At 42.5% G+C, this 27,014-nt stretch overlaps 1 protein-coding gene across 1 annotated transcript in view; it reads left to right on the top strand.

Moving 5' to 3' along the window:
* The window catches only part of serinc5 (serine incorporator 5), a 101,642-nt gene that overhangs the window by 51,860 nt on the left and 22,768 nt on the right, over positions 1–27,014 (top strand). Inside the window, exons 3-6 of the mRNA XM_060906990.1 lie at positions 6,396–6,574; positions 8,878–8,960; positions 12,080–12,173; positions 21,947–22,158. Of these exons, the coding sequence (XP_060762973.1) occupies positions 6,396–6,574; positions 8,878–8,960; positions 12,080–12,173; positions 21,947–22,158 (568 nt within the window). The remainder of the gene's footprint in view (positions 1–6,395; positions 6,575–8,877; positions 8,961–12,079; positions 12,174–21,946; positions 22,159–27,014) is intronic.

The raw sequence follows: 27,014 nt of genomic DNA, 5'->3' as shown, positions 1-27,014 counted from the left end.
CGGTGTATGATAAATTGATTGCAGGACTTAATTGTTACCGTGTTCGAAATGACGAGAGCGGCATATGTCAATTTGAAATTGACAATTTCCCAAATGTTTCCAAATAAATACCCACCTTTCGTGTCATTTCGACGATCACGCCCGACTATAATTGTTGTGAGTATAATATAGTCTCTACATGCGGAAAATGAGTTAGTATCGTCGTGTATCACGATTCGTTTTGGCCGGCGATACATATCGTATCGTGGCGAAAGTATCACGATGCATCGGTGAATCGTTGCACCCCTACCCAATACGCAAAACTCTGCTCGGATCTGCTCACGTCAGGTACGCGTTTACATCATATGTCATATACTGTACATGCCAGCCCGGGAAGTAAGAAAGTAAGTAAAAAAGTAAGAGCATGTCTGATTACATCGATCCAACGGACCTTCAAGCTGCTCTGGCAGCTTTAATAAACGTCCAGGAGTCCTTCGAACATCTATACCGAATCTGCACATATACCGTTAATGAACAGAGGCGGGTATAGTATGCTCTTACTTTTTTACTTACTTTCTTACTTACCATAGCCAGAGTAGTCAAAGTTTTCGCGGCGCAGATCAGACAAGACGGAAGTCGTTGCGCATGCATGCAGACATAGCGAAGGTCTTTCACAGCACCACCTAGCCGCCTGGCATGCACATCTGTGACGGAGCGCAATGCGTCTGTCACTAAACGGCGGTTCCTCCCGCTGGTCATGTTTCAATGGTCAAGTGCAATGGACTAAACCACAGTTGCAAAGACATTCCAAATACAATCTGTGTTGTATGTCTGTTGTGGGTTTGGTAATGGGGGCTTTACAAGTATGTTTTGTTACGGGTACATTTGTTACAACTTTTAGATATGTAAACCTGAAATGTTTGGTACATGTGTTCATAGTAAAAGACGCGACACAGGTTTAAACAGCGCAAGCATTTATTAGTTTTCACTATAAACAATAGCGTGTAAAGATTCATTAAGTGCGCACGTTTAACATCTGAATCCTTTTCTGCTAGAGTTTATCTAACATCAGCCAGAAATGTTTGGAGCCATTTACCTGCTGTAGTCTTCGGGTGCGGGACCAAACCAGAATGCAGGTCTGAAAGCGCTTTTCAAGGTTTCTTCCGCAATGCGCGGGAAAGCAGCTCATTAGAGCGGAGAGAAATGGTCTAAAAATCTTACGTAAGTGTTTGTTGTAATATTTAAGGTCTGCACATTGTTGTAGGAGTGTAATGCATGTGGTGAAAATGTTTAGAACTGTTAAAATCTGTCTAGATGTGTTGATTGATTTTAATTGTGTTAAGACTGTGACGTAGTCTTTTAAATATGCGCTGCACTGTTCATTGGGGGGACGGCCTCGGCAGGGAGAGGACGCATGACTTGAGCTCTGTGTGAGTAATGCCAGAGTAGCCTAGCTTGCGTGGGCATTTTGTCCCAGAATTTTTTTTTTTTGGTTGGTTTTGTCATCGTTTTTTTTTTTTTTTTTTTTTTTTTTGGCTTTTGTCCTGTTTGTGTTAACTGCCGGCTTAAGAATAAAAAGAAAACTATTTTTGTACAAGAATTTTCCTTGTTTTGCTCATCATTCTGACTGACTACTCCATCCGCTCGGCACACTCTATTACAACATCCAATTGAATTCCACACATTTATGCGTCACCGTATAGACGCAGATTTCCTCCTTGAAAACGGTTGTGTAGACGCGGAAAAAAGTGAGAACGAAAACGGACTTTTGCGTTTTTGTTTCAGACCGTTCCCGTGTAAAATGGGCCTAAAATTAGAGTTCCACTGACTAAGGCTTCGTTCACACTGCAGGCTGAAGTGACTCAAATCCGATCTTTTCGCCCATATGTGACCTGTATCCGATCTTTTATTGACAATATGAACGACACAGATCCGATTTTTTCAAATCCGACCCAGGCCGTTTGGATATGTGGTCCTAATTCCGATTCCTATCCGCTCTTTTCATATGCGACTTCAGTCTGAACCGCCAGGTCGCATTCATCCGACTTACACGTCATCAACAAGCCACAAACGTCACTATTCTGCGCTGAAGTAGGCGGCGGGTCTCTCAAAAAAAAGTTACAACAACACGGCGCATAATCACAGGCGCAGATGGGGGGAGACGGGTGGGATTCGTCCCACCCAGATTTAAATTCACCTCGCTCGGTCCCCCCCACTTATAGGGAGGAAAAAAACGTGTATGCTGTCTGTCTTTGCATAAGGCAAACCTCACGGAAAAATCAAAAGACTAATTACCATTCGGTTTATTGAGGTGCACAGCAGTGTATACATAGTTGCAACAACTCACATAAAACAAAGACTGATATTCGGTTGGTTGAGCTGCGCAGACTGCACAGGTTGCGAGCTCGAGCTTGGCTGCTATGGTAACCCACAACAAGTTTGACAGACATATCGGGGTTGGGGTTGGTTTGCTGGCAGCTTTGTCCCCCCCAGTTCAAAAAACGTATCTGCGCCCCTGCGCATGACATCAATGCGAGGGACGCTTCGGGCTGTGAAGGTTCTGAATCTTCTCAATGGAAGGACGCAGAGGTTAGGGAGCTGATTTCCATTTGGGGGGATGCAGCTATTCAAGCTAGATTGGATGGGTCATACCGCAACCCGGCGGTTTTACTTCCGTAAACACTGGCCATGCTCACTGCGTGTGACGTCATCGTATCCTGCAATGCGCATGCGGAACACTTTTAGGTCGCTTTTCGTTCATACTGAGGATCACATACAAGTCGCATATATTTGTTAATGTGAACGACCTCACAAAAAAATCGGATTTCATAAAAAAATCGGAATTGAGCATTAAGCCTTGCAGTGTGAACGTAGCGTAAATCTTGACTAAAATATCACTACAAATTTCATTAAATTTAAAATTCTTGTTGTCAAAATTAACACCGATGTGCACTTTGGAGCTAACTTTGGTCCGTGACGATGGCCAGGGTAACCTGTCCTCCCAAATACCTCTTTCATTTGAGCCAGTTGAAACCATTAGAATTGGTGTGTGTCTGCCTGTACACTCATTCCTTCCATTGAATGTGTCTGTAAGTGGGGGGAAATCTGTCGCTTTGTGAATGCAAAGATTATTGCCTTTCTTCAGAAAACCCCCTTTCAATCACAACAAAATAGCAAACACTGTTGCTATGGCCTTTAAGACTCTCACTCAGGAGGAAGACTAGCTTCAGACATGTGAAGTCTTTATCTACAGCGAGCCAGCACGCCAATCCAAACCGCAGCAGTGCACAGCACCGCAAGAGACGAAAAGGCCTGGTGAAGCTCGCTGAGCCGTCAGCATAACACTCCGAGCACGAAGTTTTAGACATGACAACGTGCACAGAACAGACTGCTTATTATTTTCTTCCCTCTGCACTGAAATTGGGATGAACCCATGCCAGCCATAGAGATCGTCGAGCAGGAATGTTGTAGCTCTGTGTAATGTAGACCTAGCCATTATGTTCTGGCCAAGCCTTTCTCTTTGTCCTTCCACTCACCCTTTGACTGCCCGCTGTGTAAATGCCAAGCCAGAACAAGAGCCTAAAAAAGTCAAGCTCCACCAAAGGCTGCCTTTTGTAAAAAGAGCTGAGAGTGCCTCGAAGTGATGAGGAGAAATAGAGCTTCTGAATGTGCCCCCCCCCCCGGGATATTAAAAGCTAATGGATCAAAAAAATGTCTCAGAAATGCTTTCTTTTTCAAGAATGTTTCATTTCACAGACCACAAGTGAACGCTACAATATAGAGCTGAACCCAGTTTATCATTTTTCTAGACAAAAACATATTTCCAGTCGTACTTGTCCTCTCCAAAGACCTGACACTGCAAACAGGCCACCTGTACAGTTATTTCAGACTTTTTTTCTTTTACCGTGATCCCCAATGTTAATGGATGCGTCTGATCAAAGGGAAGCTGATGATTTATTCATTATTCATTCATCATTCATGTTCTAAGTGAACATGTCTATCTGTTGTGGTTGCTTGGTGCAGAATAATTGCTTTGGGAGGTAGACAAGCTTTTTATCCACATCTAAATCCTATTATCATCAAATAATGTTCATTTAATATTTTTTAAAAAAGCTAATATTTTTATACATATATTATCCATGTTATGAGTTAGTGGTTTGTTAGCATTTTGACACAGTGTGATGTCGTCTGTATTTCTGGTTAACGTTCCTCTAAGTATTCCCTCTGTACAGTGTTCAGGCCATTGACCCAGTGCTGTGTTTATTCAATATTAATACACCACCACCACCCCCCCCCCCCCCCCAAAAAAAAAAAAAAAAAAATTGAAACAGGACTTTGACAGCAAACATATGGTATCATAATGGAATGCACACGTGTGTGTGCGTGTGTGTTTATATAATATAAAAATTATATATATACAGTAAGCCTTCAGTATTCGCGGGGGTTAGGGACCGAACATGGCCGCGAATAAGCCAAAATCGCGAATACTTGTAACCCCCCCATAAAACTGCTCTTTATGTAGCGCACGGTACTCTCGTTGATGCCGTAGTGACGAGCCACTGCCGCAAAACTCTTCCCTTCCTTTAGCATATCGAGAAGTCCTACCTTCTCCTGCAGCGTCATTACCTTCTTCTGGCGCTTAGGTTCCTTGGCAGGAGCCTTAGAAGATGCAGAGCGTTTAGGAGCCATTGTAGAGTGTAAAAATTATTCAAAAATACCAAGAACGCACAACACGTGAACAAGTCTGAACTACAGGAACCGTGAGATTGTACTGTACAATGCGCTCATTCATATCAGCCAATGAGCAGCAGCCCGCCATTCAAACTTCAGCCAATAGCGAGCGAGCATTCAGCTCTGAGAATGTAGCAGTGCGTAAACGTTCGATATGTTCGCCGCAAATGACCACGAATCGCTGAGATTTCCGCGAATGTATAGGAAACATGTTCTATATAAAATCCCGCGAATATGTGAATTCGCGAATACTGAACCGCAAATAGGCGGGGGTCTACTGTATATTATATTTTATATAAAGTGTGCATGTATAATATATAAATTATTTCTATCCACATTCACTGGATATGAGCAGTCGCACAGTCTGATTGGCTACTGTACTACTAGGATATCAGCTCATATACTGTGCGTAGAGAAAAACAAAATGGTGGCACGCATCAAGTTTTTAACAGAAATAGCTAAAGAAAAGAATATAGCCCTCCCGCCACCAAAAAAAAAATATCTCCTGTTCCACACTCCAGTCCAGTCGGTGGCTAGTCTGGTTAACACCAGACCATATCACAAGTGAAATATGGTCTGGAATCCGCCTATTGAATTTCTCGTAGGGGAGGTGTGGTTTACGATTGTCAACGGCCGTTTATTGGACGTTGCGAATGTCTGTCATTTGGCGTATACGTAGCCCATGGCCAATCATGGCAGTTGTACCCGGTGACGTAGTTAGAGCGGCGAAGAGGTTTTTTAAAACAAACTTTCGCTCTAAACTATTCAGAACAGTGTCTAAAGCTTGATCGAAAGTTTGGTTCGTATCGCTCGCCGCCATGTTAAATGTGATCCGTAAACGGTCCCAAATAAACTACAAGCTTCCGTTTGTCGAGTAGTACGCGTCACCGTCTTTCCACCCCTCCCCACTCTCTGATTGGCTCCCTAACTCAGGCGAGCCTTTAGACCATAGTTTCCATGCTGTCTTTTCAGATCGGAACGATTGTGCAAAGCAGCATGGGATTTCCCAGGCTAGTCGGTGGCGGTAATGCACCTGGTTTGCCACCCAGCAAAAAAAAAAACGTTAGACCGTGTTACTGAACCAACTGAGGACGAAAGAAAAACTCAACTTGGGGGACCTAAAAATACAAAAAAAAAAGCAACAAAATATGGAATAAGTGTTTTTTGGTAAGAGCCTTTTTTTTTTTTTTTTTTTCAAGAATTAGCATCACATTTTCCACAAATTGCTCCTGTCATTTCGCCGGTTTGTTTACATTCTAAGCGGAAATGATTTTGTCGGACGTTTTGTCTAAAGTTTTTATTTATTGAATTTGTAAAAAATAAAAATGCTCTGTTTCTCAAAATCCAGTGAATGTGGATAGAATAAAACAGTTATTCCACTCAATCTCGTCGTACGTGGATTATAGCCGACTTGGTGCTACGCGCCTCGTCGGCTATCGGCTCATGTACGACTCGATTTCGTGGAATAACTCTTAATTATTGGTTTATATAAAGTAACGTAGTTTATGCTGTAGTTAGTTTTGTAGCTATTTGAACTGATGTTTATAGAATCACATGTGAAAGAGATTTATTTAAAGTATGCTCCAGTAAAGTGTGATAGTCTTCGCCAGACAGAGTAATTTTCATCTCTGCAATATTTTTGTTTTTCCTTGCAAGCAGTAATTCTGTATCATTCTGTTTTTTAGTTTGATTTTATCGTAGAGATTTGTGAAAAGCTGAATGCTGGAGAGCGCTGCAGCACTCTGGTCGGCTACGCTGCCGTCTACAAAGTCTGTTTTGGCATGGCCTGCTTCTTCTTCTTCTTCTCCCTGTTCACCATCCGAATACGGAGCAGCACAGGGTGTCGGGCGGCCGTACACAACGGGTAAGCGGTACCGTCCTGTTTTCTCAACAAGCTTGTCTTGTTTCTTCCGGGCCCACTGCAGCTATCTCTGATTCACCAGCGGTCCACAAGGCCATGTGTCATTTGGCTGGTTTTTTTTAATTTTTTTATTCACTCCTCATGAACTCTGTGCTGTGCTCCTCCTTAAACGTCATTACCCTCCCACTCCCACCACAGTTAATAGCAGTATTAATTAAAAGCCCCGTCCCTGTTTTCATTAGGAGGCGAGGTTTATTTTCCTCAAACGCAGAGGTTTGGGTCCTGCCTAGACGAGAGCTCTTCACTTTGCAATAATCAGATCTTTGTGTTGTACAGTATGCAAATGGCGTGAAGGGGAAGAGGAAGCAGCTGGAGTGTAGGAGAGCACAGTGTAAATGCCTGTTATCTTAAAACAAGAATCCAGAACAGACCTCTGCCTTCCTAAACTCTTTAATAAAACACATGCCAGAGTAAACAAGTAAGGAGAAGTTTCTCATAGAGAAATAATTTAAACAAACTGTTCTGAGTTCATGTTTCGTGTATTGACAGGCGAGTAAAGCCATCCAGCTGGATTTTAAAATGTATTGGTCTAAGGCAGGGGTTTTCAAAGTGTGGGAGAGTCAGCCCCCCCTCGGAGAGCAAATAAACAACAGCGCCCCCCCCCCCCCCTTACAATTTTTGTTGTTGCTATACTTAATGTTCCATTCGTATTTTTAAAAAATGGTTGTTGTACACATTTTTCTTTTTTTCTTTTTCACATTTTAAACATCTGTGCTTTTTAAAACATCTTGTTTTACAGATTTTAAACATCTCACAGCATCGTTAGCTAGCACCTCTTGGCAGACAACACACTGTGGCAGTGGAGCATCTTCAGATCCAGTCCATGAAAATCCAAACTTTAAATAATCGTGGTCATACTTCCTTCTTTTTCCAGTCCCCCAGGATTCCGCGGGCCTTTTTTGTGATTGTTGCGGGCTAAAATGTCTGATGTTGCGGGGGGTTTTCCAAAAAATTGCGATGAAAGTTGCGGTGTTTTTTAGTTTTTTGTTGCGATTACACTGCGGGAGGAAGTGAAAGTTGCGAGAAATTGTTGCGATTTTCTCTTTTTGTGATTAAAATTGAGTGATGTGTTAAATATTAAGTTATTACTGAAAAACTATTGATTAAAAAAACAAAGCCACTGAGAAATGGTCCTATAAACAACTTTACCAATATAAAAGATTACCAGGACTACAAAAATGCAGAAAAATAGGCTTTACTTATCCAAATGCACCTGTTGGTTCAAAAGTTAAAGTGCAGAGAACCTCACAGCACAACATGAAGTTACCTTAAAATATAATATAAATGCCTCAGCTTTCATGTAAGAAAAAAAAAATATATTAATACTAGTACTGTGTGCAGGCAGTCTCTCCTGAAGACTAAATTAAACAATTATAAACTAATAAAATAAATGGCTCAGGCTTCATAGAAGAAAAAAACAATTTGAACAGAATCTCACAGTATGATGCTGAAGCTGCCTAAACAATGGAAAATAAAATACCATTTTGGCAAAAATGTTGGCATCCATTAATTTCTTGTATTAAGTAAAAAAAAAAAAACAAAGTGCACAATCCTTCCCTGTAAACATAACACACTTTCAGTAACAGAATTTAAGCCTATATAAACACTGACTCGCACATGCAGTGTTGCCAGATACTGCTGACGTTTTCGAGTCCGAATTATGTTCAAAACCCACCAAAATGCACTTAAAACCACCCAATCTGGCAACACTGTGCGCATGCTGCTTCTCTTGAATGTCTACACGGAAGTAAGGCGGAAGGTAGTTTGTCGACGACGCCAACGTTTGGTCAAATTTGCGGGAAAGTTGCGATGATTGGATATAATTGCAACACCGCCCTGAATTCGCGGGGATTGGTTGAATTTGCGCTGAAGTTGCAAATCGCAACATCGCGAAATCTTGGAGGCTCTGTTTTTTTTGCTTGGCCCAGACTCTGTCTCCTCACTCACTGTAGCTTTAGGTACTAAAAATCGATCCATTTTGTCTGTGGTAAAGGCTAGCTGAAGTTCGCTAAATGTCCGCAATAGTAACTTATTCTGGTTTATTTTTCCTCATGTTGCGCCCCCCCCGGAAGAACTCTGGCGCCCCCCCGGGGGGGGGGGGCGGCGCGCCCCACACTTTGAAAAGCCCTGGTCTAAGGGATTGTGTTTTTACTTTCGTTATCTTATCAGACCCAAACAATGACCTCTAGCACTGTGTGCCCTGGTTTCCGGCAGCATTTATCATTATTCTCTTTACGTCCTTCCAGATTCTGGTTCTTGAAGTTTTTGGCTTTGCTAGCCTGCTGTGCGGGAGGCTTCTTCATGCCTGGTGAAGAAAAGTTTCTCGAAGGTATAGTATAGCTTCTTTTCTTCATTTTCTTTCTTGAACTTTGAACCTGACAAGTAGTGCAAACTCATGTCTGCAGTATAGGATTTTAACTGGGACTATGATATTTTAAGGGGAACTGAAGTCATTTTTAAACTTGCTTTATTTCTCAATTACGTTTTCGGTTTTAGTAACCTTATATCGTGACTCGTATTGGCAACTAATTGCAATTAAAGATTATACTTATCGGCCTATTCGGTTTTTAGCCCTGTTGAATTTAGTTCGTTTGGTCCACGGCAGGCGTCGCTTATCCGCGCGATCTTCACGAGACTTGTACGAGACTTCAAATCGTGAAGTGTCAGCCAGGTGTCAGTGCTGCCATTTTGAAAACTGTTTTCCAAACGAAGTATTGCACAAAAACGAGTTTAAATGACGATTACTGCCTACTTTTTTCAAACTTTCCTGATTGCTATCAAAACAAACAAAACTTCCTGCTTGATTACGTCAGCATTCGAAAGAGAGCGCGCGCGTCTTTTGACAACGTTGGCAGATGTTGGTCACTTTGATTTCCGCTGTACGTTTTACTTCCGTCCTACGATGTCCCGCACAGGTCTCAACGCATTTCATTTACGGCCATCGCTTTGACATATGGACTGATATATATTTATTTATTTATTTATTTTTTAGGGCGGCGCAGAGGTGTAGTGGTTAGCGCTGTTGCCTCACAGCAAGAAGGTCCGGGTTCGAGCCCCGTGGCCGGCGAGGGCCTTTCTGTGCGGAGTTTGCATGTTCTCCCCGTGTCCGCGTGGGTTTCCTCCGGGTGCTCCGGTTTCCCCCACAGTCCAAAGACATGCAGGTTAGGTTAACTGGTGACTCTAAATTGACCGTAGGTGTGAATGTGAGTGTGAATGGTTGTCTGTGTCTATGTGTCAGCCCTGTGATGACCTGGCGACTTGTCCAGGGTGTACCCCGCCTTTCACCCGTAGTCAGCTGGGATAGGCTCCAGCTTGCCTGCGACCCTGTAGAAGGATAAAGCGGCTACAGATAATGAGATTTTATATATATATATATATATACACGAGTGATTCCATGCTTATGGGTACTGAAATGGGGACATGAACTTATTTTTAAAAATTCACCTAAAACCATTTAATTTTCTGAGATGTAATAAAAACATATTTATATGCCAAAGTCAGAACGTAACAGAAGTGTTGTGGACATATATATTCTCAATTTTAACAATGTAGAATTACTTTTTGAAACATAGGAAGGTGATGTTTTAGCAAATATAATTAATAAGCATGTGTAGTAGAATAAACATACACATTCTTTCAATAAGATTAACATGGTATAGAGCTAGATTGTAATTAATTTGTAACAGACGCGAGATGGACAATCGTAACAGAAGTAATGGAACAGACATCATTTTGGAACTCATAGGTTTGACTTTGGCATATAAATATGTTTTTATTACATCTCAGAAAATTAAAGTTATCTTTTAACATATCATTCATTAAAGATTACATGTTTTGTGACCTGATGGTAAAAAAAGAAATGGTTTTAGGTGAATAAGTTCATGTCCTCATTTCAGTACCCATAAGCGTGGAATCACTCATTTTATTTATATATATATATATATTGCATAACTTGCTATAGCAGTGACAAAATGGTTATCAAAAATGCATTCCGATATTTAAAGGAACAGTCCACCATACTTCCATAATGAAATATGCTCTTATCTGAATTGAGACGAGCTGCTCCGTACCTCTCCGAGCTTTGCGCGACCTCCCAGTCAGTCAGACGCGCTGTCACTCCTGTTAGCAATGTAGCTAGGCTCAGTATGGCCAATGGTATTTTTGGGGCTGTAGTTAGATGCGACCAAACTCTTCCGCGTTTTTCCTGTTTACATAGGTTTATATGAGCAGTGATATGAAACAAGTTCAGTTACACAAATTGAAACGTAGCGATTTTCTATGCTATGGAAAGTCTGCACTATAATGACAGGCGTACTAACACCTTCTGCGCGCTTCGGCAGCGCATTGATACGGAGCTCAGATATCAATGCGCTGCCGAAGCGCGCAGAAGGTGTTAGTACGCCTGTCATTATAGTGCGCACTTTCCATAGTATAGAAAATCGCCAAGTTTCAATTTGTGTAACTGAACTTGTTTCATATCACTGCTCATATAAACCTATGTAAACAGGAAAAACGCGGAAGAGTTTGGTCGCATCTAACTACAGCCCCAAAAATACCATTGGCCATACTGAGCCTAGCTACATTGCTAACAGGAGTGACAGCGCGTCTGACTGCGTCTGACTGACTGGGAGGTCGCGCAAAGCTCGGAGAGGTACGGAGCAGCTCGTCTCAATTCAGATAAGAGCATATTTCATTATGGAAGTACGGTGGACTGTTCCTTTAATAAAATGAGAGAATTTTGTTTATAAAAAAAAATTTGCCTTCAGTTCTCCTTTAATTTACCACAATGCTGTTGAATTCTGGACTTCTGAATGCTCAGAACGTGTTAGTTTCTGTAACAGCTTGCTCAGTAATTCTACCCTCAAGACACAGGTTAATGTTAATACACGAGTTCTCATACATTATCGTTTTGATAGCAAAACACACACAGGGATTTGTATTAAAGGTTAAAGGAACGTACGAAGTGCTGATGTGGTGGATTTTCTTTTACAGATGTTTAGCTTTTTTTTTTTTTGGAAGGAGTGTCTAGTGTCAGCACTTTCACAGTCTGAGTTAAAGTTGTTTTCAGACACAGGAAAGTCTTCATGGTGGAGAGGGCTTTGTGGTTTGTCACAGAGTAAGGTGTGTGTGTGTGTTTTCTATTTATTTATTTAATATATGTATCATGGCATTAAAGTTTGTCCTGCTTTTTGATCAGTAAACCAGCAGCACTTTCAGTACAGTCCTTGTGATACTACATGGAGTCAGAAATGGTGTCCTTCGCTTGTTTTAGTGAGTTATGTAGTTATTTGAATGTTGAATCGTGTAGTTGTTGTTCGTGGAACTGAGCAGCAGTCTGGAGAGCTGCCATCAGCATGGAAAGTGGGAGTCACGGAAATAAAGGAACTGTTGAGAATGACAGCTCAGTTCTCTCTCTCTCTCTCTCTCTCTCTCTCTCTCTCTCTCCAGTGTGGCGGTATGTGGGAGCTGCTGGGGGCTTCCTATTCCTCCTGATCCAGCTCATGCTCCTGGTTCAGTTTGCTCACAGATGGAACCAGAATTGGTAAGATGAATGTCTGGAACCATCCAACATTGCTGTTGTTCTTCCAGTGCTCTGTCAGACATGCGGTATCAGCGACAGCAAATTAATTCACTGGGGAAAAAGTAGTCATGATTCAGTTTTTCCTCTTTCCATCTCTTCATCCAAAATTTAATTTATTTATTTATTTATTTTTTTGGGACACATCAGTGAGCACAACTGGAAATCATTACGCGGAGTAGAGGGAGGGTGGTGTAACTTGGCCAGCCATAATTTCCATTGTAAGAGAGGCTGTGTAGTTGCCTGTCTGGGTGGTCTGGTTCTATCCAGTGTCTGTTCGTCATAAACAATGTATACAGCTGTAATGACTGGGGAGAAAAAGCCAGTTGTAAACTGAACTTTGAGAACGTCGACCCTAATAACACGGTGCTGTAGGTGTGGCGTTCTAAAGATTTTAGCGTCTGAAGCTGAGGATGGTCATTTATGGAATAAAAATACACAAATGGTTTCCTATTTGGCGGACTACTTGGTGTGCATGACATACAGTACCAATCAAAAGTTTAGACGTGCCTAATCATTCATAGTTTTTTTTTTTTCCTGTATTTTGACTCTTTTCTACAACCACAAATCAGAAAAAGTTGGGATGGTATGTTGAGATTGAAATTAAAACTGAAAACAGTGATTTGTAAATAATCTTTGACCTGTATTGCACTCAAAACACTACCACGGCACATTATTTGATATTTGACCTCCATGTTTTTTTTTTTTCCCCCCAAAATGAAAATATTTCAATTTTGATTCTTGCAGCACATTTAAATAAATAAAGTTGGGACGGTAAAGCATTTACCACTTTGTAATGCTGCCATTCCTTCTCCCAACACTTAAAAGATGTTTAGGTACTAAAGACACCAAGTGATGCAGTGTTTCAGGTGGTGTTTTGTCCCATTCTTCCTACAAAGGTGTGCAACAGTACGGGGTCGTCATTATCACATTGTTCATTTCAAAATTCACCACACGTTCTCTATAGAGGGATCCCGCATGACGTCACCGCGCCACGAGATTTCGGTAGTCGCCATATTGGAAGACCAAGTACACATCTATGCAAGTACATACATACATAAAACAAACTACACCTGAAATGTAGCCAGGGCCGGTTCTGCCCTAATCTGGACCCGGGTGCAACATCGCGCAACCCCCCCCCCCCCCCAAAAAAAAAAAAAACAAAAAAAAAAAACACACCAGTCTAAATCAGGACAACCAGTGTTTGAACTGCGGGGGTACTCGGGGGATCCGAGATCCCCTGAAACAGACATGAGATCCCTTGAAAACATGATTTGGGAAATGTTGGGGGGTCTCTAAAATGTTGGCAAAATGATGTTTATTGACATAGCAATCGTGTGTAACGGGAAGCATTTGCATATCCGAAGTGTTGTGTTTACATCAAAGATAAAATAAACCGATATGACAACGACTGCTGCTGCCAGGTTGGTTGTTGAGTAGCCTGACTGTTTTTTTTTTCTTGCGTGTGGCATCATTGTTGACGCGCGGTTGTTTTTTGAACATGCCAATGCGGACACGATTTCCCCTGATGAGTTATGACTTCAGACGCGATGGAGGTGTGGAGTCCGCGTGATATGTGCATAAGAGAGGCTTCTCATGGAGATCCGCGCTCCGAGACGAGCGCAAGCACCCCCAGGGAAAAAAAGGGACCCCCCGAAAATATCGGCATAGTTTGAACACTGAGGACAACCATCACATAACTATAAACATTTTATATCAACTATTTTAACTAAATGGGCTATAATAAATAAGCCTGCAGGCAGCCACGGCGGGCTGCCTCAGAAAAGTAACCATTTGTGCTACCTTAACTCGTTTTGCATTTTCTGCCTCCTTTTTTGTATTTTTGACCCTGCATTTATTTTCTTTCCTTTTCTGAAAACCCGATTTGTGTCCAGACATTTTGTTGTGCTACCAACGAACTAACTCGTCAGGTCTCGGCTCTCGAGTCCGCGATGAAGGGCAACAATTGATACATTTTTACAAACAGCCAATAGGGAGGTTGCAACGTTCAGGCTCTCCTTTGCTCACAGACACTCAGTAATTCACTTATTCTCTGTCTCCTGGCAGAAAGCTCCTTAGTTTGCACCCCTTGTGTCTCAATCACAGCTGGTATTCTGTAGAACGACTTCTTTTCACCTTTCCCATCAGCTTTGTTGGAACACCCTAACACAGCGCACAAGTTTACCATTGTACGGCAGGTTTATCATGAATCAAGTGCCTCATGGGTTTAAATTCCGTGCGCTGCCATTATTTCCCCCAATCACGAGTTTGTTGGTCTTCCAATATGGCGCAGGGTCTGTTTACTTCCGGTTTCCGGTGACGTCAGTGGGAAGGGTCTATAGACCCCTTGCACTGACATCACCCGAAACCGGAAGTAAACAAACCCTGCGCCATATTGGAAGACCAACAAACTCGTGATTGGGGGAAATAACGGCAGCGGTATGTGAACCCACAAGAATAAAGTGGAGTGGCTTTATTTATGATTTATTGGCCCAACAGTAGACTTGAAAGAAACCTGTGTGAGACTTGGCAAAAAACTGTGGATATAATGGATAAGTCTGTGGACATGGCAGATTATTTCAAAACCCTGAAGCCTGCTGAAAAGAAGCGATATGTTGAGAAACTGACTCTGATTGATGGTTTTGTCCCTTGCCTGCATTTATTATAGCTAGCCACTGACACATTTAGTGTGTCTAATGACTAGGGTGTTTTCGTTGGAATTTCATGCACTTGGTTCATCAAACAACCTACAATGGTAAACTTTTGTGCTGTGTTAGGGTTCTAACAAAGCTGATAGGAAAGGTGAAAAGAAGTCTTTCTACAGAATACCAGCTGTGATTGAGACACAAGGGGAGCAAACCAAGGAGCTTTCTGCCAGGAGACAGAGAGAGGATTTAGCTGCTTTATGCAGAGCGGATCTGAATACTTCAAATCTACAACAGTACAGAATATGTTCAGACCATTTTGTTACTGGTAAGTCACTAGGCTAGAGTGTTGTAGAAGATTTTTTTTTAAAAAATGTTTACTGAATAAAAACATCCTTAATTTTATCACATTTATGTTTTTATTTAATTTCTTTCTTTTGTTTTAATTTTCCTCCCTCCATTCCTCTTTGGATTTTAAATATAGTTTTTCCCCCATGTCCAAATAATTCAAAGATATATAAATAACAGATAAGTAGTAAAAAACTCTCACTCGTAGTTTTGTTTTATATTGTGAGTATGTATGTACTTGAGGTCTTCCAATATGGCGCCCTAACAAAATCTCGCAGTACGGTGACGTCACGCGGTAGACCTCTATAGAGATCTTGCAGTCACGTGACCGGAAAGTACACAGCCGCCATCTTGTCGGTAAAAAACGCAGCTGAATACTGCTGCACTCGTGTACAGAATGGATCAATTTCAACCGACGGACTACACGGCTCATTTTTCTAATGAACAGATAACTAGATATATGTCTAAAATAAACGATCTACAGATTAGTGACCCTTATGGCTTACCGGACGGAGTTTTCACGACCGTGTCAGTGGATATTGAACTGCCAGCGGAATACCCGGACGTGTATAATTACCTCATTAACTTTCCCTCGCTGTTCAGTGGTGAAGCACTGCGTGCTTATAAATCTCTGGACAGTTATCTTTACAGAAATTCAGGATTTGTCAGCCGCGGCATCTTGTAAACAAGAAAATAATCCTCATTGGACGGGTAAGTCACTTAAGTATTGAGTATAGCACTGACCAGCCGATAATAGAATAAGGTAATTCCAGCTGTAATTCCAAATCGTCCGTGTTGTTTACCATGGATCTGGCGTTGGAGAGGTAGAGGCTTAGCAGTGGAGATTTGAGTGGCTGTTTTCTGAGCTTAGTCAACAGGCCGGCTCTGCAGCCTCGCTTTTGCTTCCGCTCCCGACGCCGCCTCCTTCGCTTTGCTTCCGATAACAATCCACGGAGACCCCGCTGGTCTCGCTATCTCGTCTGGAATGTTGTGCATGCGATGGAAATCGCTACAAACCGTCATTTTCTGCTGGAAACCAATGTCCAGTAAGTCCATACGGTTGTAGTGGAGATTGAAGTCCGGTACAGACGAACAACACGCAAAAATACACACAAAAAACAAAAAACATGCACAGGTAGGGAGAGCTTGTAGCCGCAGCCGTTGTAGTAGAATTGTATATAGTAGGGTTTTCCAGAAGAAAAGGTAGAAGGCAGAAATATGGCGTTTGACCGACAAGATGGCGTCTGTCACAATCTGGATCGGCTGTGACGTCACAGGCAAGCGCTCCATAGGGGACAGACACCCTCTTCTTCCACAGCCATGCCTTTGTAAGGCCACCCATTTTTTATCTTTAGGTTCACGGATTTTTTTCAACATATTTTTAATGATGTCGGTCGAAATAAAAATAAGTGTCCTTGTCCAATTTTATTTATTTTTTTTTTTTTTGCATGGCAAAATTTCAATGTCAGATTAAGATGACAAAATAATTTAAATTCAAGAGACACGCTTTACATACATGCACGCATGCGCGCGCGCACATACACACGCATGCATATATATATATATATGTGTGTGTATATATACACACATTCACACACACACATATATATATATATATATATATATATATATATATATATATATATATATATATATAAAATGTATGTGTGGGTGTGTGTGTTCTTGTGTATAAGTTTATAACATGGACTAGCATTCCAGTACTTACTTCTCTGAAGGTATGTGGTCATATGACCGTTGAGCTCTCATGAGCACATCGAAGGCTGATACGTTCGTGCTACTTGATTCGATAGGACTCTCTGCGGCACCATCCTCTTCTAATTCCACAGTCAGATACTTGCAGCCAAAATCGCGAACTAACGTTATGGCAGGCATATTCAGCATCGCGCTCGTTACATCACCACCTTCTTTCTGAGAACCAAAGATCGTTTTGATCTTTTCATTGTTTACTTTCAACGCTTGAGAGACGAAATCGCCCACGTTTTGGTTAGTGAGACAGTGAAAAGACTTTTCTTTACCACACTTTATGCTTACGTACAGTTGAGGCGATAGCTCGGAATCCATGCCGTCAGCGTCAGCCATGGTCAGCACGAGGCTGACACTGTTGTAAAGCGGTCGTAAATACCATAAAAACATTCAAGTGAATACTCAATGTCGTAAATAGCTTCGTTTTCGGACTCGGCTGAAGTGGATATATACAATGCACATTGTCGTTTGTATTTGCGATTCTAATACTGTTTACTTAAAGAAATATGACCTAGTACCAGGGATACAGTGCTGTTACAAGAAAAAAATGTGACTATTTTTTTTTTTACATTTCTTTTTGTACGTTTCGGCAGTTAAAATAAAAATACGCACAGACTTTTTATTTTTCTAGTGGTAGTATTTAACTGCCGTCGGTGGATCCATGATCCGAAAAATCTAAAATGAGTCGCCTAATGGGCGCAGAATGTGGTTTTGCATTGTCTTGTTGAAATCTCCCTGGAAAAGAGGTCATCTTGAAGGCAGCATATGTTACTCCAGAACACCAAAGTACTTTTCTGCATTCTGCCATCACAGAAGTGCAAGTTACCTTTGCCAAAGGCACTGACACAACCCCATACCATGACAGACTGTGGCTTTTGGACTTGTTGCTGGTAACGGTATGGATGATCCTTCTTGTCTTTGGTCCGGAGCACACGGTGTACATTTCTTTAAAAAAAAAAAAAAAAGACCTGGAATACTGATTCATCTAACAATACATATTTCCACTGTGTGATGGTTTATCCCAGATGCCTCCAAGCCCAGAGAAGTCAACTGTGTCTGGAAGCACTGTTAACATAAGGTTTCCTTTTTGCATAGTAAATTTTTTTTTTTAAAGATTTTTTTGGGGGGCTTTCTTCACCTTTATTGGATAGGACAGTGCAGAGACAGGACAGGAAATGAGCGGGAGAGGGAGACGGGGAGGGATTGGGAAACGACCCCGGGTCGGAATCGAACCCGGGTCCCCGGACCCATGGCATGGCGCCCCAGCCACCCGAGCCACGACGCCCCCTGCGTAGTAAAATTTTAATTGCCATTTGTAGATGTAACTCCATATTGTAAGGCTTGATAAAGATTTTCCAATGTAATCTCAAGCCCATGTGGAGACCTCAGCTAATTCAGTGGTGTCAGGGATGGGGTTGGAGACGGATGTAAGTGCAGAAGATGATTGATTTTATAAAAGAGACAACAGGCAAGTTATCCAGATTGGCAGGCAAAATCATAAACGTGGAACAAGCAAAGGGTTGGGTGAGGCACAGAGTATCAAAGGCACAGACAAAAACATGGAACAGGAACTAGAATCAGGAAGCCAGGAAATCGACACAGGGAAAATAAGGCTCAGTAATGTGTACAAAACGTAACGCAGTAAGAGTGCGTTGACAGTCTTTATATAGGCACACTGATGCGTCTTGATCCTGTGCAGGTGTGCCTCATTAACAGCACATGCTAGAGTCCACTTGGCATGCACGCAATCCGGAGTGCGCCAGAGTGTCCGTCTGGTGCATGTGCCAAAGCGTGCAAGTCTGACAGACACCCACCCCAAAGAGCTCCCTCCAAGAGCGTGTATCCATCCTTCCTGGACCCAGGAATGAGGGCCTGACGCTGGCTGCCATGCCATCGGCATGTTGCTCTGAGCTGACGTGGCACTGGATATTGGGCTCAGGACAGGACTTGGACTCTGGGCTGGATATGGGCTCAAGCTCTGAACATGACTTGGACTTCAGACTGGGCACAGGCATGGGTTCGAGCTCTGGACAGGACTTGGGCTTAGGACTGGACATGAGCTTGCATTGTGGACTGGCTGGATGTAGGCTCAAGTTCTGGACTGGACTCAGGCATGGGCTCAAGCTCTGTCTGCGCATCGGTCTGGTCCTGGTCAGGACCCAGCAGTGAGATGAGGACGTCTTCGTGGCCGGGCGGCTCTGACTCTGGCATTGGCCCCTGCACTGGTTCTGGAGCTGGCATTGGCGCTGGCACTGGCTCCAACTCTGGTACTGGCACTGATGCTGGAGCTGACTCTGGTGCTGGCACTGACTTAGGTGTTGACTCTTGTTCTGGCACTGACTCTTGCGCTCGTCCTAGCTTTGGTTCCATCTCAGGTTCTTGCTCTAGCAGTGGCTCTGGTGTTTGCTCTAGTGGTGGCTCTGGCTTGTGCTCTGGTTCAGGCACCGGTTCTGGCTCTGACTCTGGTTCAGGTGCTGGCTCAAGGATTGACTGAGGAACAGGCTGTGGGATTGGTTCTGGAGCTATGGTCTCCTTGGCTGCTGCTGCGTCAGCCACTGGGAAGTGCTCTGGAGCAACAGCTTCCTCTGCTGCCGCTGCATCGGCCTTAGATGTGATCCCCCCCCCCCAAAAAAAAAAAAAAAAAGAAAATCATGGGGTCCTTCTTCTCTAGAGCCTCGTAGATGTACTGGAGCATAGCTAGAAAAGTCTGTGAGCTCCGAAGGCATGGGTGCTCTACTCTTATGAGGTACTCTGCCCATCAGCATGCTTGTCCAGTAAGCCAAGTGAGCATGCAACTTACCCAGATAGGTTCTGGAGGCTTGGGCTCTTCTAGGTCCGCGTAGAAGAAGGCACATGGCAGGCTGAATCTGCTAGGGTGATGCACTCCATCGTAGGGTGCTGGGGTGGCTATTCCAGTACACCACCGGAAAAACAAGGCTAGGGGCTGAGATACGGAAACCCGGAAGCAGCGTGGAAAGGCGAACTGGAGCAGTTCTGCTACATCCATGGTTTGGTGAAGTATTCTGTTGGGGTTGGAGATGGATGCAAGTACAGAAGATGATTTATTTATAAAAGTTGATTTTCCTGTTGTAAACAGTTTGTCATGGAGGTCGGTTCTCTGTCACATTTCAGTTCTGTTTGATGTTTTAGTAGTCATGGTTGTTTTGATGGCAGGCCAGATGAGTTACTACGTCCTTAACATTCTGGTTATTAGCTCATCCGGTCGCAGGCCAGGTCGCATGAACTTGTGCGATCACACGTCGTCTGTCCGTCATTGTCGTTTGTCCACAATTTACAAAAATCACTACTTCTATTACAGGATTGATTGGATTTCGATCAAACTCGCATACAGTGTTCCCCAGATGGGTGTGCATAAAAGTTGTCAAGATGGTGGTGCCGCCTGTCATATTTATGATTTTATGGGTGTCTGAAATTTCAAACTCTCACGCAACAGTAGTGGCCGGTATGAGCTACAGCCTCATTGAGGCTATTTTTATTTTTATACTGCTGCCTTTCAGACGGAGAGGCAAAGGGACCGTTAGTAAGAGCCAAACAGACAATAGAGAAACAATCCAAAGGAAGTACATGGTAGAACCAAAGAACAAAATGTTTCCTCTCCGCTCACAATAAGCAAATCAAAATTGACTGTGGACAAAAAAAGTTCCAGAGTCTTGCGTTTGTGTTAGACGGCAGCTATTCTGTGTGCCTCACCTTGTGAGGATGTGCTGTGAAATAAAGCAGGCACTGCTGAGGGGTCAGGAAGAGAGAAGTCACTGATGGCAGATTTCTTCCCTTCACATTAACTAAGCTAAAAGGAATTCTTGAAGCCATAGTGTTCCTGCAGCTGACTGTGCTTTAACACGCTGTAACTGGTTAACTGGAGCTTTACTGGCCCCAGTAAACAATCATGGCACCTATTTGCTGTTGAAGCCAAAGAGTTGAAGTGCTATTTTTTGTTCATAAAATGAGCCTGTTATTATAAGGTGAATATTTTATCTACGCAGAAATAGGTGGTTTCATGACTGCACAAATTTTTTTATATATTAGGGCTGTCAAACGATTAAATTTAATCGCGATTAATCTCAGGATTTCATATAGTTAATCGCATTTTTTTTTTTTTTTTTTTAATCTATGTAAATGAATAAGGCTTTTAAAGTGAAATGTTACATAGACGCTGCATTGAGCTGGTGGCCCCATTGCTGGGATACGTCAGAGTGTCCGCCATATTTGATGTGGCAAATCTTCCCCGTAAACCAATGCAAGTAAATAGACTGAACTTCATAAAGCCCCTTTCTACAATAATATTTAACTCGATGCCTTTTATTCACCCATTAAGACACACGTATATATTTGGGAAACAAACAGGCATCAAAACAACACATATAACTTTTAATGTGATGGTTATAAATAGTGTGCGAAATACCCTGTACACTGCAAACTAGCGACAGATAGCTCAGGTAAGCTAATCAGTCAGCATACCGCAGCAAGCTACCAAAACCTGAGGCCACAATAACCAACCTACAAGACTGAATATGATAAATGATGGAAATAGTGGAAAAACTGGAAATCTCATTATCTCTAGCCGCTTTATCCTGTTCTACAGGGTCGCAGGCAAGCTGGAGCCTATCCCAGCTGACTACGGGCGAGAGGCGGGGTACACCCTGGACAAGTCGCCAGGTCATCACAGGGCTGACACATAGACACAGACAACCATTCACACTCACATTCACACCTACGGTCAATTTAGAGTCACCAGTTAACCTAACCTGCATGTCTTTGGACTGTGGGGGAAACCGGAGCACCCGGAGGAAACCCACGCGGACACGGGGAGAACATGCAAACTCCACACAGAATGGCCCTCGCCGGCCACGGGGCTCGAACCCGGACCTTCTTGCTGTGAGGCGACAGCGCTAACCACTACACCACCGTGCTTCTCTATCTATCTATTAATTAATTATTTTCCTCTCTGTTCCTTTGCAGGACTTCAGGCGTAGACCACAACAAGGTGTGGTATGCAGCACTGGCACTGGCCACGTTGGTGCTTTACTCTGTGGCAGTGGGTGCTCTGGTCTTTATGGCTTGGTATTACACACATCCTGAGGCCTGCTCCCTCAACAAGATCTTCCTTGGGGTGAACGCAGGTCTATGTGTCATCGTCTCCCTGCTGGCCATTTCACCCTGCATTCAGACATGTGAGTCAGCATCATGGCGACTCCCAGCATTCACTTCTTCTTTTTTCCCCCTCCCCCCCGTCTAGCCATTTTCATGTTTCAGTCAGCATGATGCCAGTATATCAGCTGCTTTGTTTATTCTTGAGTTCTCAGGAGTGATGCTAACTGTGATGTGATCAGACATAGACAGTATCAGTGAGAAGTTTGGTCACACTTATTCCTTCATAGGTTTTTCTGCATTGTAGAACAATACTGAAGACATGAAATAACGTATGGAACATGTATTGGGGTAGTTCTTTGGTAACAGAATTACATTTACAGCAAAGTGTGGTAACTTTTTTTTAGTTGCAGTACTCAAGATAGTGGTATTAAATAAAAATTTCACACTGTATGAGGTATCCTTTGACCCCTAAAAATGCATAGAAAACTTGCCTATGCTTAACTCTGAACACAAAATCTTTTATGAGGAAAGAAATGTCAGTAATGGGATTACGTCGGGGGGAAAAAAACAACTTTTTTTTCATTGCTTAAAATTGGAACTAAGATTTCTCTGAAGTGACATTTTAATTGGGGTGATGAGCTTTAAATATGGTTTTCAGTACATTTTGCCTTGAATTGCAGTCTTTAGCAAGATCACTGAGCTGACGAGTTAAGGCAATGTTGTTAATTTCATAAATTTAGCTTCTCTGCTGAAGAATTGCCCATATGGAATTATGTGGTAAACACAAGTGTTAAAGAAAATTGCTTCATCTTTTGGATTCTTCAAAGTAGCCACTGTTTTACCTTGACGCTTTGTACACTATAGAGGCTTTGCACGGTTACGTGACCCCATAGTTAACTAGGGGCCAGGGCTCGAAATTAACTTTTTTTTCTTTGTGTCCCCCAGTGGTCCCGAATTCTGTGTTGTATTGTCCCGAATGGAAGCAATAGTGTCCCCATTTTTTTCCTCTCTGAAATAACCAGTGGTTAATATTATCATATGAAGTTACTATTATATTTGTAACTATGCGATTTTGAACCCTTTATATCATTTTTTACAATAAGTCACAAGACACAAGCAACACATGTCCTATACATCATCTACTTCAAAATTACAGTTATTGCATTTTCAGTTTATTAAACTTTGGCGATCTCACTGTATGAATAGATACCCGTTTATATAAAGGGGCCAACTAGCTCATTCAGAAAATGTTTCAACTCCCTACATCTGCAGTACACTTTAGTTGAAAATAAGACCCCTTTTATGTTCATTTCATCTGCTTATACCTTGAATATCTGTTGGCACTTATAAGGCCAACTTATAATTTTCACCATTACCGTTATCCATTTTTATGAACTTTCTGTTATCCATTACCGTTATCCATTTTTATGAACTTTCCGTTATCCATTACCGTTATCCATTTTTATGAACTTTCCGTTATCCATTTTTATGAACTTTCCGTTATCCATTTTATGAACTTTCGCTGCCGAAACGTGGGTGCAAATGTTAGCAACATCAACATAGTGCCAGCAGGTCCGAGCCTAGTTGTGCTGCTGACTGACTAAACTTTCTGAACTAGAAAGACACCAAGAAAACTCACTTATTCTGTTGAACGGTATCTTCCGTCAATATCATCCACATCATTCCTGTTGTATTTTATAACGTGTCTAACAGTGTTCATTAAGTTCATTCAGTTGCTAGCGTTGCCTGCAGACCAGGCGATGACGCTTTGGATCCTGAAGGTCCCGGAGACATTATGTCTGGGCTTTCAGTTTCTTCCCCGCGGTCGGTCCGCTTCAACCACTTAAGCATTTTTGTTCTGGCAAGAGTCGGCGCAGCGTGTGCGGTAGCAATTCCATTCCAAGTCCATATAATGCGGACTCCAGCCGAAGATTCTAGAACAGAATGCGCTGCTCTGTAGCCTACGGATGCAGGTGCATCGAAAGTGTAGCTACTATGTATTTTTCGCTGTTAACGTTTTAAAATTAAAATTGACAAATTAGGTGAATGTCTACGTATGTGTTACGGCTTTGTAAATAATATTAATGTAGAACTTTTTTTCTAGATCTATTTTTTTCCATTGTCCCGGGATTGTCCCAGATATGATGATTTTGTGTCCTGATGACATTTTTTATGGTCCCCGGGACGTCGGGACACCGTTAGTTTCGAGCGCTGCTGGGGCGCCGTGACGGGGCACGCTTGTAGTGCTTCGTTCAGCCGAATTAGTTATTGATCAGTACGGGAAGGTTTTGCTGCGTTTTTGGATATGCGGATTGTTTTGAACGACACAAAGACATCGGATTTTCTTAATTTACCAAAAGTAATTCATTATAGACCCCTTCGCATGTTTGTAAACAAACCGACCATTGCCAGGATGCGCGCGCAGCCTGGACTCAGAAACAATGGCGCTGCCCATAGACCGCCATTATGAGCTGTCAGATTATGCCAAACAATTGTCGTTACAAGATCGAGAATGCTACATAAATAAGTTAACTCTAACAAGTGGACATCGCCTACCGGATCCGTATTTAATTAAAGAGTGGACGGACGATGTTAGTAAGTTCCCTGGTATACAATGGCCAGATACAGTGGGGCAAAAAAGTATTTAGTCAGTCACCAGTTGTGCAAGTTCTCCCACTTAAAAAGATGAGAGAGGCCTGTAATTTTCATCATAGGTACACTTCAACTATGAGAGACAAAATGAGAAAAAAAATCCAGAAAATCACATTGTCTGATTTTTAAAGAATTTATTTGCAAATTATGGTGGAAAATAAGTATTTGGTCAATAACAAAAGTTCATCTCAATACTTTGTTATATACCCTTTGTTGGCAATGACAGAGGTCAAACGTTTTCTGTAAGTCTTCACAAGGTTTTCACACACTGTTGCTGGTATTTTGGCCCATTCCTCCATGCAGATCTCCTCTAGAGCAGTGATGTTTTGGGGCTGTCGCTGGGCAACACGGACTTTCAACTCCCTCCAAAGATTTTCTATGGGGTTGAGATCTGGAGACTGGCTAGGCCACTCCAGGACCTTGAAATGCTTCTTACAAAGCCACTCCTTCGTTGCCCGGGCGGTGTGTTTGGGATCATTGTCATGCTGAAAGACCCAGCCACGTTTCATCTTCAGTGCCCTTGCTGATGGAAGGAGGTTTTCACTCAAAATCTCACGATACATGGCCCAATTCATTCTTTCCTTTACACGGATCAGTCGTCCTGGTCCCTTTGCAGAAAAACAGCCCCAAAGCATGATGTTTCCACCCCCATGCTTCACAGTAGGTATGGTGTTCTTTGGATGCAACTCAGCATTCTTTCTCCTCCAAACACAAGTTGAGTTTTTACCAAAAAGTTCTATTTTGGTTTCATCTGACCATATGACATTCTCCCAATCCTCTTCTGGATCATCCAAATGCTCTCTAGCAAACTTCAGACGGGCCTGGACATGTACTGGCTTAAGCAGGGGGACACGTCTGGCACTGCAGGATTTGAGTCCCTGGCGGCGTAGTGTGTTACTGATGGTAGCCTTTGTTACTTTGGTCCCAGCTCTCTGCAGGTCATTCACTAGGTCCCCCCGTGTGGTTCTGGGATTTTTGCTCACCGTTCTTGTGATCATTTTGACCCCATGGGGTGAGATCTTGCGTGGAGCCCCAGATCGAGGGAGATTATCAGTGGTCTTGTATGTCTTCCATTTTCTAATAATTGCTCCCACAGTTGATTTCTTCACACCAAGCTGCTTACCTATTGCAGATTCAGTCTTCCCAGCCTGGTGCAGGTCTACAATTTTGTTTCTGGTGTCCTTTGACAGCTCTTTGGTCTTGGCCATAGTGGAGTTTGGAGTGTGACTGTTTGAGGTTGTGGACAGGTGTCTTTTATACTGATAACGAGTTCAAACAGGTGCCATTAATACAGGTAACGAGTGGAGGACAGAGGAGCCTCTTAAAGAAGTTACAGGTCTGTGAGAGCCAGAAATCTTGCTTGTTTGTAGGTGACCAAATACTTATTTTACCGAGGAATTTACCAATTAATTCGTTAAAAATCCTACAATGTGATTTCCTGGATTCTTTCCCCCCATTCTGTCTCTTATAGTTGAGGTATACCTATGATGAAAATTACAGGCCTCTCTCCTCTTTTTAAGTGGGAGAACTTGCACAATTGGTGGCTGACTAAATACTTTTTTGCCCCACTGTATGTACTCGTACCTTATTGACAAGACTTCAGTGTACACCCACGAAAAACTTCGTGCCTACAAGTCTTTAGACGCATATGATTATGTGCGGGCATGTACAACTTGATTAACAATGGGACATTCATATTTATTTTGTTTTAATCAAATTATGCCAGTGATGTGACGGCAATGTGGCTTTAGCTACAACAGCAAATCCCAACACTAAACAGCAATCTGCAGGAGGTAATGGCATGAAAGGAATGATGGTGTAAAGAGTGCAGCTAAGAGAAATCAGAGCTGCGTGAAAAGCGAGAGGCAGAGAGCAGAAATGAAACTGAACGGGGCGGGAGCTAAGTTAGAGCAGTCAACGCAAGTTGGCATTTAGAGTGAGGGCACACAATTTTACCTTTCCGTCCTTGCTTTAAAATTGTGATTTTCGGTATACACAAATAATGATGGCACAAAATCTGGACTGCTTGAGTCAAGCGAGACCTCTCCTACAAACAAAATTGCACGCAAAGCTAAGTTAACATGCTAACAATATTCATTACATTGTGTAACTATGACCCAGCTAATCAGACAAACGCTACTAAAGTATTTTGCTACATCAATAAACGAAGACTAGAAAGAATAAAAAAAGAAAGATTTAATAAATAGCCTGATCTTACCTGTGATGAAGTGGGCGCTGCAAACCGATAGTGCTTTCATCCCAGTCTACACGTTTGATGGCTTGT

Source organism: Neoarius graeffei, chromosome 24, assembly GCF_027579695.1.
Source record: "Neoarius graeffei isolate fNeoGra1 chromosome 24, fNeoGra1.pri, whole genome shotgun sequence".
Lineage (NCBI taxonomy): Eukaryota > Metazoa > Chordata > Actinopteri > Siluriformes > Ariidae > Neoarius > Neoarius graeffei.
This window is presented reverse-complemented; position numbering and strand designations above follow the sequence as displayed.